Below are 14,508 nucleotides of genomic sequence, written 5' to 3'. Positions count from 1 at the left end.
TGTGTGTGTGCGGTCGCTGGTGTTTCACACACATTCTAAGATGATTGATCACATTTTCCACACTTTATGGCGGATGTGGCCTGTCAGTATTTTTGTCAATAAACTCTTATTGACAAATGAAAAGCACTTTTATGCTTTGGGAATGCTGGAGATATTGTTTATTATTTAAAAAATGTAAAAAAAAAAAACTACAGGTAGATTTCTTTGTTGTGTTTTTCCTAAATGGAAATCTGCCTGATTTCTGACAGACTCCAGATGAATCGAACTCTGATGTGGAAGCTTCTCCATTCTGTTGTGTTTTTAATTTGTTATCTTACTTTAAAACGAGCTGCGGAGACGTCCTATCCGTGGACGAACGTGAGCGCGCGCTCACCGCTGAAACACCCCCTGCCACGTCCACACTGTACAGAAGCTTTTCTTAAAAAATTACCTTCAAGAATTTCTGCCTCTCTTATTTTTCTCTTCTCTGATGAAATAAATTGAATAAAAACGTAACTGTGAGCACAGCGTCCTGTCTCCCTTCTGTCCCGTCTCCTCTCTGTCCTGCCTTGGGGGTCCTTGGTCTGATTTGAACTCTTTGTTCCTTTAAACCTCAAAGTGGAACTAAAGGAGGAAGCACGGTCATTTCTCTTCCTCCTCCCGGATCCCCACTTTAGTTCGGATCAGAAGTATCTCTCTCCTATCAATTATAGAGTTCAGAGCGGAGAACTCATCTCTAGTGGCTTAACTGCTCTCTCCCTCTCTCTCTCCTTCTCTCCCTCTCCATATCTCTCTCCGTCTCTTCACTCTCCCTCCCTCTCTTCGTCCTCTCTCTCCCTCCCTCTCCCTCTCTCTCTCTCCTTCTCTCCCTCTCCATATCTCTCTCCGCTCCCTCTCTCTCTGTCTCTTCTCTCTCCCTCGCTCTCTCTCTCTCTCCTCGGGCTCACTCTCCCTCCCTCTCTCGTCCTCTCTCTCCCTCCCTCTCCATCTCTCTCCTCCCTCTCTCTCCATCAGACTCTCTCCCTCTCTCTCCATCAGTCTCTCTCCCTCCCTCTCTCCCTTTCCTCTCTCTCTCTCTCCCCCTCTCCCCTCCCTCCCTCCCTCCCTCCCTCCCTCCCTCCCTCCCTCTCTTTGTTCTGCAGGTCTTTCCCAGCGCTGCCCATTCTAATGAGAAGCTCCATTCAAATAATTACATTAGTAATCCCTGGGGGGCTTCACTGCTTCGTTCCACTGTCGCTTTTTCACTCAGTCTTCTTCAACTTTGCACGAACACAATGAGCTCTCGTAGACTCTACTGAAGTCCTTCACTGCTCCCTCACCCCCCCCCCCCCCCCTCCCTCTCCTTCTCTATCTCAGTCCCTCTCCTTCATCTCTTTCCACTTTCTCTCTCTAATTTGCTCTCAGTGTCTCCAGACGAGATCTACTTCCTGTCTGCACTCTCTGTTCCTCGTCCACGTTTAGATTCTCTTTTGTAATTTTTTCAACGCGTCGTCTGATGAACGGTTCCAGACTTTCTACCTCTCTCTCCCTCCCTCCCCTTCTCTCTTTATATTCTCTCTCCCCCTCTTTTTGTTGTTCTCTCTCCCCCTCTCTCTCTTTATATTCTCTCTCCCTCTTTCTCTTTCCGTCTCCCCCTCTCTCTCTTTATATTCACTCTCTCTCTGTCTTCCCCCTCTCCCTCTCTCTCCCTCCATTTCCATCTCTCTCCCCCCTTCCCTCTCCGCTCCCTCTCCCTCTCCCCTCCCTCCCTCTCCTCTCCCCTGTCCTCTTATGATTACTGTGTCTCCCCGGAGTGACTGATGAGTGACGTCTCCCCAATCACCCTGTCAGCCGTCCCCCTGCCCGCCGCCGCCGCCGCCGTCGCCGTCGCCGGGAAATAAAGAAACCCGCTCAGCACTCCCAGCCTCCAGACGTCGTTAAAAAACAACACTTTATTTCCTCCTCTGCCTGCGAAAACCGAACGGGTGAGTCAGCGGGCGGCGGCACGACGAAACAAACATGGCTGTAAAACACAATCGAGGAAGGTAGTCGATCTAATCGCCTAATTTACCTCTCGCTCTCTCTTACATTTTACTTTGCTTAATTAGTTTGGTTAATATAGGCCGCTGCTCTGGGAAGGAGCCGCTCTCCCGGTCATATAATTAATCAGGTCGGCGATGTCCCCGTTCAGCAGTGTGTGTGTTTCTATGTTTGTGTGTGTGTGTTTTAAGGGGACCTATGTGTGTGTGTGTGTGTGTGTTTTATGAGGATCTGTGTTTGTGAGTGTGCGTATGTGTGTGTGTGTGTGTGTGTGTGGGTGTGTGTGTGTGTGTCTTTGTGTCTGTTTTACGGAGACCTATGTGTGTATGTGTTTTATGTGTTTGTGTGCATTTGTGTTATGGGGACATGTGAGTGTGTGTGTGTGTGTGTGTGTGTCTGTTTGTTTTACGGGGACCTGTGTGTGTGTGTGTTTTCTGAGGAAATGTGTGTGTTGTGGGGCCCTCAGTGGAGGTAGGCCCTCAGGAAGTCGTTGTAGCTGATGGTGCCAAGAGCTCCGGCGTCGAAGTAGGAGCTGAGATGGAAGAAGTCCTCCTCCGTCAGCCTCACGCTAAAACACTGCAGCACCTGGGGGCGGAGCACAGATGATTGGCTGCTTGGTGTGCCTGTGTGCCTGTGTGTGTGTATGTGTGTGCGTGCGTGCATGCGTGCGTGTGTGTGTGCGTGTGTGTGTGCGCGTGCGTATGCGTGTGTGTGTGTGTGCGTGTGTGGGCCTGTGTGAATGTGTGTTTGTTTGCCTAGGGGTCATACGGTCATACTGATGACCGGCTCACTGTCAGCCACCTGTAGATTGATTCATCATTTCTCATCCCCCATCAGAGCTTAATAGCTTTTTGTTTATAAAAACACATAAGAGTTCACACGGTTCAGCATCAGTTATTAGTGATTAATTCACCTCCTATCATCTCCACATCTCAAACTGTTCAGAACAGTGCAAGTCTCTCCCCATCCCTTCCCCTCCCTCCCCATCCATCCCCTCGCTCTCCCTCTCTCTCTCTTCCTTTCTCCCCCCCCCTTCTCCTTCCCCCTCTCCCTCTCCCTCTCACTTCCCCCCTCTTCCTCCCTCCCTCCCTCCCTCCCTCCCTCCCTCCCTCTCTCCCCCTCCCTCGCTCTCTCCCTCTCCCTCCCTCTCTCTCTCTCTCTCTCTTGCTCCCCCTCTCCCTCCCTCTCTCCCTCTCCCTCCCTCCCTCCCTCTCCCTCCCTACCTTCCTGAAGTCCTGTGTGGAGATGCGCCCCGTGCGGCCGGGGTCGTAGGTCGCGAAGGCCTGCCGGATGGAGCGCCATGACAACCGTACGGCGCGGTCGACCCTCAGCAGGACCTCCACACACTGACCCGTCAGCACCGCGGGACGTCCGGTCTGAGACGCAGCCGCGGAGGAGAGAACACAGAAAGAACAAACAATGAGGAGAGAAACACAATAAGTACAACAATAACCAAAAATAATACTCAACAACCACGACTTCGCATCACAACGCTAACAGAACGCTAACACGACGCTAACACGACGCTTGCACAACAACGCTAACACAACGCTTACACAACACTAACAAGATGCTAACACAACGCTAACACAACGCTAACACAACGCTAACACGATACTTACACAACGCTAACAAAGCACCAAGACAAAGCCAACACAATGCTAACACAACGCTAACACTCCTCGTTTTCGTCCCTTAAAGGGAAAGCGCCCCGTTCATCTGATTGGCTAGCATGAGAGAGAGCGGTTTCTTGCTGGGGTTGTGGAGCAATTCTCTCTTACAAAGACGCTCTGTGTAGCATTAGCAGCTAGCCTAGTAGCCTAGCGCGGCGTGCCCCTTTAAGGCGAACACCTCAAGCACCAGAGGAGCTCGAGGGGGCTGCAGGTGTCCGGGCCGCCCCAGATGGCCGGGGACAATGGCGGGTTCTGTCTGCAGAAGCCTGGAAGGTGGCGGGCCTCGGGTTGCCAGATTAGGCCCTCAACCCACGCAGTCCCCGCGCTTTAGCGGCATGCGACGCCCAGCGGGGGGGGGGGGGGGGGGCGGGGGGGCGTGGGCATCTTCTCTCAGAGTACGCACACCCACGTGTCATTGTTCAGAGAGTCCTACGCACGCGCACGCACACACACACACACACACACAGACACACACACATACACACTCCCCTGTGCCAACGAAGAAAGGATATCGAACCAAACACGCCCTACTTCGAGAGAGAGAGAGAGAGAGAGAGAGAGAGAGAGAGAGAGAGAGAGAGAGAGAGAGAGAGAGAGAGAGGGAGCAAGCGAGCGAGAGAGAGAGAGTGGATGGTGTTGAAGAGGAGGAAGGGGGGGGTTGGATGTCCCAACTGAATTTAGAAAAGCCTGGCACCCCCTCCCTGTCCGTTGGCAGCCCCTCCTGCGAGTCTATATCCTCCTGCACCCACACACCGCCAGGAAAGTTACAAGCAATACAAGAGAGAAAGAGAAATAAATACGCCTTTACGCCTGCACTTAAAGAGAGGGGAGGGGGGGAGGGTTCTGTGTGTTCTACTGATACAGTTATACTAGGGGGGGGGGAGGGGAGGGTTCTGTGTGTTCTACTGATACAGTTATACTGGGGTGGGGGGGGGGGATGGGTCTTACACTCCTAGTGGGGGGGGGGGGTAGTATTACCATCCTCGTTGGGGGGAGGTCTTACCCTCCTAGTGGGGGGGGGGGGGGTGTACCCGCTCTTCATGGGGGTCTGCGTGTTCTGCTGGGTGAGTGGGCGGGGGGGGGTCTTACCGTCTTGGTGGGGGGGGGCAGTCTGTTCCTCTGAAAGGCCCGGTTGCCCCCCGGGGGTCGGAGTTTGAGCAGGAACTGGCGGACGAGTTCCTGATTGGGGGCGGAGCCGGTGGCTGTGATGTCATACTTGGCAGGCAGGTGGGAGACTCCACGCTGCATCGACGAGTCTGTTACACACACAAACGCACACACAGACACACACACACACACACAGACGCACCAGCACGCACACGCACACAGACACACACACATGCACACACACGGACGCACACACAGACACACACAGACACACACACACACGGACGCACACAGAGACACACATACACACAGACGCACGAGCACGCACACGCGCAAAGACACACACAAACACACACACACGCACACAGACACACGTCAAAACACACATACACACGCGTCTCAACTATTTCAGGTAGGTTCGCTCCGTGACACTACTGGCTGTGATTGGTCGGTTACCCCGGCAGGAGGCGGGGCTTGTGTGAATGTCCCGCCGCCACTTCCTGTCGTCTGGAGGACTTCCTCTCGCGCTGCTCCCCGTGGGCGACCAGAGCCTGGAGGGGAACTCAGGAGCGGACTGAGAGGAGGGGGGAGGGAGGGAGGGAGGGAGGGAGGGAGGGAGGGAGGGAGGGAGGGAGGGAGGGAGGGAGGGAGGCAGTGAGTGAGTCTGCTGTAACCCAGTAGGACTGCTGGGTCAGAGGTTCTGCTGTAACACAGTAGGACTGCTGGGTCAGAGGTTCTGCTGTAACCCAGTAGGACTGCTGGCTATAACCCAGTAGGATGAGGGAGGGAGTGATGAGACTAGCTCCTCCGGTCCTCTGTGGGGGTTACAGAGGCTCCAGGGAGATGTTTCACCCCCATGGTTCTCCAGAGATGATGAATTGATTCGGGATGTGATAAATCCCTAGCTTGAGTCTATTCTACAGAGAACTCATTCCAAGTCCTTCTGAACAAAAGCAGTAAAAAATAAGAAATGTTTTTATGTCTAAGTATGTTTCTTACGATGGTACTGGAAGTGTATTTCACTAACAGAACGACATGTTGTGATGGATTTGATGCCTTTTTTTACCGTGTTTACAGATTCATTTTTATGCAGGAAGTAAGAGGCATTGAATCTGAATTCAAATGTTCTTCGGGGTCTGAGAAGAAGTGATGCGAGGTCTGAGAAGAACCACTCTAGGTTCTACCTGTGGTCGGAGAACCACTGCTCTGGGTTCTACCTGTGGTCATGGTTCTACCTGCTCTGGGTTCTACCTGCTCTGGGTTCAACCTGCTCTGGGTTCTACCTGCTCTGGGTTCTACCTGCTCTGGGTTCTACCTGCTCTGGGTTCTACCTGCTCTGGGTTCTACCTGCAGGTCGTGGTTCTACCTGCTCTGGGTTCTACCTGCTCTGGGTTCTACCTGCTCTGGGTTCTACCTGCTCTGGGTTCTACCTGCAGGTCGTGGTTCTACCTGCTCTGGGTTCTACCTGCTCTGGGTTCCACCTGCTCTGGGTTCTACCTGCTCTGGGTTCTACCTGCTCTGGGTTCTACCTGTGGTCGTGGTTCTACCTGTGGTCGTGGTTCTACCTGCGGTCGCGGTGGCGTCACTCGGGCGGTGTCCGGGGGGCGCCGGGCGTTCGACATGGTGGATGCAGCTCTCTCTCCGGGTGCCGGAGAGGTGCATGCTGGGACACGGCCGGGGCCCCCCGGGTGGGCGGCGCCAAAGCGCCTCAGGAACTCTCCGCAGCGCAGGCGCCCGGACGCACTCAGAGGGAGCTCCGGCCACAGCCTCGCAAACTAACACATACCAGCGCACACGTACACACATACACACACACACACACACACACACACACACACACAAGCGCAAAAACACACACACACACACACACGGTCATGGACAGTGACACTTGTTCACAGAAAAATATAAACACATTCATACAGGCACACACACACAAATGTGCACACACACACACACAAATGCAGGTACACAGGGAGTTTCACACGCACACACATCGCACACATACGCACACAAGCGCAAAAAACACACAGCCATGGACAGTGACACCTGTTCACAGAAAAATGCAAACACATTCATGCATGCACAGACACGCACACAAATGTGCACACACACACACACACACACACACACACACACACCCACACACACACACACACACACACACACACACACACACACACACACACACACACACACACACACACACACACACACACACACACACACACACACCCACCCACCCACCCACCCACCCACCCACCCACCCACCCACCCACCCACCCACCCACACACACACACACACACACACACACACACACACACACACACACACACACACACACACACACACACACACACACACACACCCACACACACACACACACACACACACAGCGCCTCTCTGTGATCATCCTGCTCACGGATCTAAACCCATGGATTCGCTCCACACATGAGTAACTTCCTCCGACACTCAGTAATGATCAACAAGGACAAATCACTTTTTGATGGCAATAATTAAAGCAAACATTTCTGACTTAAAAACAATGTTCCTGGCAAATAAATCAACATGAATTTTGACGCTTCTCTGTGGAAGTCGTGTTTACTGCCAACAGAGAGAGAGAGAGAGAGAGAGAGAGAGAGAGAGAGAGAGAGAGAGAGAGAGAGAGAGAGAGAGAGAGAGAGAGAGAGAGGGAATGGTAGAGATTGAGAGAGAGAGAGAGAGAGAGATAGAGAGAGAGAGAGAGAGAGAGAGAGAGAGAGAGAGAGACAGACAGACAGAGAGAGGTAGAGATGGAGAGAAAGCGGGAGAGAGAGAGAGAGAGAGAGAGAGAGAGAGAGAGAGAGAGAGAGAGAGAGAGGGGAAAAGATGGAGAGAGAGCGGGAGAGAGGCCGAGCAAGCGACGGGGAGATGAGGAGGACTTAATGCTTGCTTCTGCACTCTCTGTAAATGCTTGGCATTAGATGTTATCAAAGTTGTGATTATTTCTCGCTTTGTTCCCGAAGAAAAAATGCAGCCGCGGTTACTCCGAAGGACGGATTAATCATCGAGCTTTCAGCGTTCCTCCTGATCTGAACGACTACGTCCGTACCTGACGGGGGGAGAGAGTGACGTAGCGACCACACACACGCTGGAAGTCCTCTCTGGAGAGGCTGTTGGTGCCGGATTGGTCCAACGCCACCATCGCCTTGGTGACGTCAAACAGGTGCCCAGAAACCGCTTCCTGGATCTGCGCAAGGACCTCTTGGATTGGTCGGCTGCTGGTCTCCGGCGCGGCCTGAATTTCATGCGAGGACGACATGGTGAAATTGACATGGTGGGCTGAAACATCGCCAACGCCAGCGGGAGAATCGATAGGAAACAGTCTTTCGATGATAGGACAGCAGAGTCACTCAGCAGCTTCCGCAAAAGACTCAAGGGTCACTTGTTCAGAGTTTACTGAGACTCTGAACAAGCGTGTGTGTGTGTGTGTCTGTTGTACTTCCTTGCACTTAATGTATGCACTTATTGTATGCTGTACTTCGTGGAACTTAATGTACGCACTTAGTGTATGTTTGTACGTTCTGCCACTTAAAAATAGTACTTAGCATCGTGCAGCATCTTATCATGGCTATCTTTGTTGTATAGGGGGAAGGGGTTAACCTAGTGATTGTTAGTGCTCGGCACTTGGTTCTGTGAACATCCTGACTGTACCGCCAGAGATATATTGTCGCTTCTCTATCTTCGGACAAATGTACTTGTCGTAAGTTGCTTTGGACGAAAGCGTCTGCTAAATGGCCTTAATGTTTATTTCATAAACGCACAAGTCTCAATCATTAAGCTCAAAGTACTAACGGTCAAACAAGAAAAAGCATGTCCAAAAAAATTGCGACAGAACTGGAGTGTGGGTAAACAATTCAACGGTTCCGTGGCTCTGTCGTTGTGTTCTCTCTGTCGCTCACCAGTTGGCACGGTGACTGGAGGCGGGCCAGGAAGAGTTTCCAGTCCACCGTCTGCTGCTCCCAGTTCAAGCCGAGTTCCCCCAGCATATGTCGGTACTGGCCGTCCGACAGCCGGGCGCACACGCTCTCTAGGACCCTGCGGAGCTCCGCGCCACTGACCCGCCCCGTGCGACCGGGGTCAAAGGTCGAGAAGGCCTGAGGGATTGGAGGGGGAATCAGTCACTCCTCGTTAATGGTCGGATGAATCACTCCCAGTACCGAAAACAGACGAATAACCCATAATAATCACAATGACTGCACCGACACAAACCAGTACTCCGGTAACACACATCTGATCAGAGGGAAATCATGAACATACTTCTTTAGAAAACACCTCATTAAATACAACTCTGACCTCATACACATCTCACTAGTGAAGGGTGGAAGGTCTTTTAACACGGGAGGATCACACTTACAACAGCTCGCTTGCTCCCTCATTCCCTAATACCTTAATAGTGAACACTGTAAAGCAGTGTAACCCTAACCATAACCCTAACCCCAACCCCAACCCAAACCCTAACCCTAACCCTTGCTCCCTCTTTCCCCAATACCTTAATAGTGAACACTGTAAAGCAGTGTAACCCTAACCATAACCCTAACCCTTGCTCCCTCGTTCCCTAATCCCTAAATACTGAACAGTGTATAGCACCCTGTTTAGGGAGCAGGTAAAGGGGGGGATGCCCCAGGTAGACCCCTAGATGGGGTCCGGGCTCGGGTCACCTTATGGAGCACTGGGGCGGAGTCCCGGACAAGCTCCCGTAACCGTGACAACGCCCGATCCGGGGCCAGGCCGTGCAGGGTCTCCACGCGATAGGCCGGTTGCGGGGTCTCCGTGGGGCTCCGCCCCTCTCCCACTCCCTGCGGCTGGAGCGCCGACAGGAAGTCCTGGTAGGCTGACTTCCTGTGGCCGGTGTCCAGAGGAAGCTTGGCTCTAGGGAGAGCCGACAGAGTGTAGAGGGTGAGGAGACATAGGTTGTGTTTCCACGGTCACGGCAGAACTACAGTCACTAGCACAGGAACTACTAAGAGGGAGAAAAAAACGGCATTATCTCACATATTGGATATGATCATTTTAATCATGAAATGTTCAAATGCGTGTTTAAAAAAATAAGATTTTTTGTTACAGTGTGTGTGTCATACAGTGTGTGTGTTAGTGTGGGTTACAGTGGGTGTTTTACAATGTGTGTGTGTGTTACAGTGTGTGTTACATGTGTAGTATTTTAAAATATACGAAGGATTGGAATTGATACGTTATTTTCCCAGAGTTGTGCTGAATAACGATGTGTTTCCTCCCCGCTCACTGAGAGACGCCGTGGTGACGCGTGTTGTTGTAGCCTTGAGACGACTCCGAGGTAAATCAAGCGTCAAGCAGAACCAATACTTAGCAGGAGCTGCGTTATTTATTAACGACGTCTTAATGATAATCACAGCATGTGTACGTCGGGTGGGACGCCAGAACTGATTATAGAGTAGAGCTGGGTTTAGCTTTGTGTGTGTGTGTGTGTGTGTGTGTGTGTGTGTGTGTGTGTGTGTGTGTGTGTGTGTGTGTGTGTGTGTGTGTGTGTGTGTGTGTGTGTGTGTGTGTGTGTTTGTGTGTGTGTGTATGTTTGTGTTTCTGGTTGTCTATGTGTGTGCACCTGTGTTTGGGTCTATGTGAACGTGTATTAATGTGTGTGTGTATGTGTGTGTGTGTGTGTGTGTGTGTGTGTGTGTGTGTGTGTGTGTGTTTGTGTGTGTGTGTGTGTGGGATTGTTTGTTTGTGAACGTGTTAGTTTGTGAGAGTGTGTGTGTGTGTGTGTGTGTGTGTGTTTGTTAATGTGTGTGTGTGTGTGTGTGTGTGTGTGTGTGTAGGTGTGTGTGTGTGTGTGTGTGGGTTGGTGTGTGTGCGTGTGTGTGACGAGACTATGATAACCATTAAGCCTAGCAAACAGAATGCTTTTATTCCCTTTCATATTTGTTTTCATAAGCTTCCATATTTAATATTTCTCATTATGCATGTATGGTAAACAGAGCATTATGGGTAAATACAAATCTTCAGTAATTACACGACATTTTGCTTTGCACACGTTTAAATGATCAGACGGTAAATCCATTACGTGTCAGAGGGGTAAAAACATGTTTTTATGATGTTTGTGATTTAAGTTATGATCCAGTTCGAGTTAATGGACTATAGTTATATCAGTTGATTCAAACTCGAACAAAATCACCATCAATATTTAATTAATTCAAAAATCTAATGACTGAAAAATCACTAGTGGAAGTCTTGTTGTGGTTAAACAGTATGATGCATGTCACAGCTCAGTGAATACAACTCTAGCTGATTCTACACTGAGGCAACACATAATGAAGTAGTAGATGATAAATGGACTATCTACATAAAGTACGTCTTCTCCTCCTATAGGGTAAATAAACGGTGTATGTTGTATTTATTATATAGGAATGTTTGCTCTATTCCTCACATCACCTGCTCACACGATGACACACAGCAGACCCCAGAACCAGTAAGACCAGTTAGAGTCCAGCATCTGACCAGTGAGAGTCCAGCGTCTGACCAGTAAGAGGCCAGTATCTGATCAGTTAGAGACCAGCATCTGACCAGTTAGAGACTAGCGTTCGACCAGATAGAGACCAGCATCTGACCAGTTAGAGACCAGCATCTGACCAGTTAGAGACCAGAGTTAGAACCCACAGAACATCTCCACTCACTCCAGGAGCTCCGCTGCTTCCGACAGGACGTCCGGGTCCCGTCCTCGCCCGGCCTCGTCAGCTGAACCCGGCGGGACGCTCACGCTGGATTTCCCATCATGCTTCACTCCGAGCTTGTTGAGGAAGTCTACTAGTGTCACACAGCCACGCCCCTCCGGGTCAAACCTATCGGACGATCCGATTGACAATGATAAGTGCAATGCATCATGGGATATGCATGAATAGTGCAGGAATAAGGGTATATCAGTTGTAGGTCGCCTCCTCTTGGAATTACATGAAAGCCCTGTTTAAAGGTGTTCAGTAGGGTGCAATCTGCAACCTCAGCACCAGGGGGCACTTAATCCTACCTACTGCACCTTTAAACAGGTCCTCTGGGATGGACATTCATCGAATTAAAGTTTGTACATCATTTAACCTAATGACACACACACACAAACCTCTCCCTCCCCACTGAGGTCCACCAGAAGCTGAACCCTGGCTCACCTGAGACCCCACTAGGAACCGAACCCTCGCTCTCCTGAGACCCCACCAGGAACCGAACCCTGGCTCACCTGAGACCCCACCAGGAACCGAACCCTCGCTCACCTGAGACCCCACCAGGAACCGAACCCTCGCTCACCTGAGACCCCACCAGGAACCGAACCCTCGCTCACCTGAGAACCCACCAGGAGCTGAACACTCGCTCACCTGAGCCACAGCTGCTCAAACTCGGCCGGTCTGAGCGGGAGGTCATAGGTGAACAGCTGTTTTCTCAGGCTCTTCTTGAAGACCAGGTCCCGGTCTTCTTCCTCTGGACCCCTCAGTGCCTGGGGGTAAACAAGGATTAGGGTTAGGGTTTTTTCTTTTGGGGGGGGGGGGGGGGGGGGGGGGTCCTGGTGGCCCTGCAGCATGAGGTGATGAGGTCATCCTGGATTCTGGGTTGGAGGTTTGAGTTCTGACCTGTAACATGAAGGCCCGCTTGTAGCGCAGGTCAGAGGCTAGCTGTTCCTGGATCTGGTCTAGACTGGTCCAGACACACACCAGAACATATGAACACACACACGGATTAACACACACACATGCACGGACAATTACACATACACAAAAAACTGGATTTAGTCTGACAGCCGACTTCGAAGGAAGTGTCCCTAATAATACAATATGTTAGGCAGCAAATAAGAAAATGAACAATTGTGATTATCTTGTCACCAATGAGCTCACAGGGAGATCTTCTGAAGGTCTGCTTCTATGATAACCCTTGTTTGATAAAATGTACAAAATAAAGGTCAAACATGATCCTGATTGTGATGGGACGCGGAGAGGGTTATGAGTTAGACGTTCACTCCCTCCTTACACGTTCATGGTTCCCAGGCTCCTCCCCCTGGCCCCGCCCTTCTGGAGGGTTTGGCGGAGATGTGCGCAGGGCAGTTTGGCTCCGGGCTGCAGGCCAATCAGACGAAGCAGGCGCTGGAACTCTGGCTCGCTTGCGACCAATCCGAGGCTGCGGATCGTGTCTCTGAGGTCAGCGGCGTCCACCATACCGTCGCCATCCGCCGTCCTCATCTTGAACGCCGCCACGCCGTCCTGATTGGTCAGATTCAGAGCTGGTCGTTAGCGAGTGAGAGGAATTTATTAAGCATATTTTTGAACAAGCTAAATGCTTAAAACCGCAGTACGACTCGAGAGTAGAGAGAGAGAGAGAGAGAGAGAGAGAGAGAGAGAGAGAGAGAGAGAGAGAGAGAGAGAGAGAGAGAGAGAGAGAGAGAGAGAGAGGGAGACAGCATCGTCTGCCTAGGAACGATACTCTTGTTTATTGTCTTTTTATTGTAGTGCAGAATAATAAACAAAAATTAAACGTAATACCCAGTTTTCTTTACCATTAATTATAATGACAAAGTATGCCTGATATCAATGTATTGGAAAATGCTGTTTAGAATATTAATTCATGGAACTATAAGTGGTTAAGGGGTACATTAAAAACCAGGGTCCAGATTTACAAAACCTGAAAGTTAATTGGATCAAGGTGCATTCATATATGACCCGCCACTAGGGGCAGTACATCCACATTTCTTTAAGAAATCTGTTACTCCATAAGATGTGTATGTACCAAATAAACATGTTATGAATATGAGCCTTTTAGTCAACAAAGACTAAATAGGAATAATACAATAAAATAAAGGAAACTGGAGGCAGACGGTGAATGAATACAATGTAGTGTCAAAGAAATTAGGGATTTAGAGGCGAGTATTCGTAAGAGGACTTGAAGAAGAAGTGCAAAACTTTGATTATTTCAATTTCAAACCAGAAATCCCTTATGAAATCATCTTGAAACAAATAAACCACACACACACAAAAACTGTCTCACACTGACACTCACACCGAACCACACACTCACAAACACAAAAAAGAACATACGCACAAACACAGAGACACACACCCACACCAAGACATACACACACACACACACACACACACACACACACACACACACACACACAGAGGAAGAGACGCAGAGAGAGAGAGAGAGAGAGAGAGAGAGAGAGAGAGAGAGAGAGAGAGAGAGAGAGAGAGAGAGAGAGAGAGAGAGAGAGAGCAGAAAAGAGCGGAAAAAGGATCGGAAACTAAACAACCACCGAAAGGTGCGGAGAGCGGCCATGATGCTGCTCACCGCGCGGTCGTCGGCCATCTTGGCCCTCATGAAGGCCAGGCACTCCTCGGCGGAGAGGGCGTGGGGTTTGTTGTGTTCGTCGCCATGGCGACCATCGCCATTTTGTTTCACGGCCCCGGCTGAGAACTCTGTGAAATGATAAAAATCACAACAACAACATAAGAACAAGTTTCAACCAATCGCAAACGTCCAAATGCAGACAACGTCGGTGAGAAGGAGGCAGCGTTGAGTTGTTTGTCAAGCGTTTGTCGGGAAACGCATCGCCAGACGTTAGCATCACAACACCGTGTTAGCGCTGTGAGCTAGTCCCTGTTTAACCACACACCATCCACTCACTCCCTCCCTCTCTCCCCCTCTCTCCCTTCTTCCCTTCTCTTCTCCTCCCTCCCTCTCCCCCCT

General features: G+C 50.6%; 2 protein-coding genes across 2 annotated transcripts in view; one reads left to right on the top strand and one right to left on the bottom strand.

Moving 5' to 3' along the window:
* The window catches only part of LOC130380481 (signal peptide, CUB and EGF-like domain-containing protein 1), a 16,649-nt gene extending 14,790 nt beyond the window's left edge, over window positions 1–1,859 (top strand). The window contains exon 4 of the mRNA XM_056587706.1: window positions 1,810–1,859. Within this exon, the coding sequence (XP_056443681.1) occupies window positions 1,810–1,859 (50 nt within the window). The remainder of the gene's footprint in view (window positions 1–1,809) is intronic.
* A 601-nt stretch (window positions 1,860–2,460) lies between these two features.
* The window catches only part of LOC130380480 (EF-hand calcium-binding domain-containing protein 6-like), an 18,997-nt gene continuing 6,949 nt past the window's right edge, over window positions 2,461–14,508 (bottom strand). Inside the window, exons 6-18 of the mRNA XM_056587705.1 lie at window positions 14,110–14,237; window positions 12,796–13,025; window positions 12,402–12,465; window positions 12,150–12,268; window positions 11,463–11,627; window positions 9,477–9,687; window positions 8,718–8,912; window positions 7,868–8,053; window positions 6,344–6,553; window positions 5,235–5,352; window positions 4,761–4,927; window positions 3,222–3,374; window positions 2,461–2,583 (exon numbers count right to left, since the gene is read on the bottom strand). Coding sequence (XP_056443680.1) covers window positions 2,461–2,583; window positions 3,222–3,374; window positions 4,761–4,927; window positions 5,235–5,352; window positions 6,344–6,553; window positions 7,868–8,053; window positions 8,718–8,912; window positions 9,477–9,687; window positions 11,463–11,627; window positions 12,150–12,268; window positions 12,402–12,465; window positions 12,796–13,025; window positions 14,110–14,237 — 2,069 coding nt within the window. The remainder of the gene's footprint in view (window positions 2,584–3,221; window positions 3,375–4,760; window positions 4,928–5,234; window positions 5,353–6,343; window positions 6,554–7,867; window positions 8,054–8,717; window positions 8,913–9,476; window positions 9,688–11,462; window positions 11,628–12,149; window positions 12,269–12,401; window positions 12,466–12,795; window positions 13,026–14,109; window positions 14,238–14,508) is intronic.

The sequence above is a fragment of the Gadus chalcogrammus genome, chromosome 4 (genome assembly GCF_026213295.1).
Source record: "Gadus chalcogrammus isolate NIFS_2021 chromosome 4, NIFS_Gcha_1.0, whole genome shotgun sequence".
Taxonomy (NCBI): Eukaryota; Metazoa; Chordata; class Actinopteri; order Gadiformes; family Gadidae; genus Gadus; species Gadus chalcogrammus.
The sequence above is the reverse complement of the archived record's forward strand: the minus strand, read 5'-3'. Positions and strand labels throughout refer to the sequence as shown.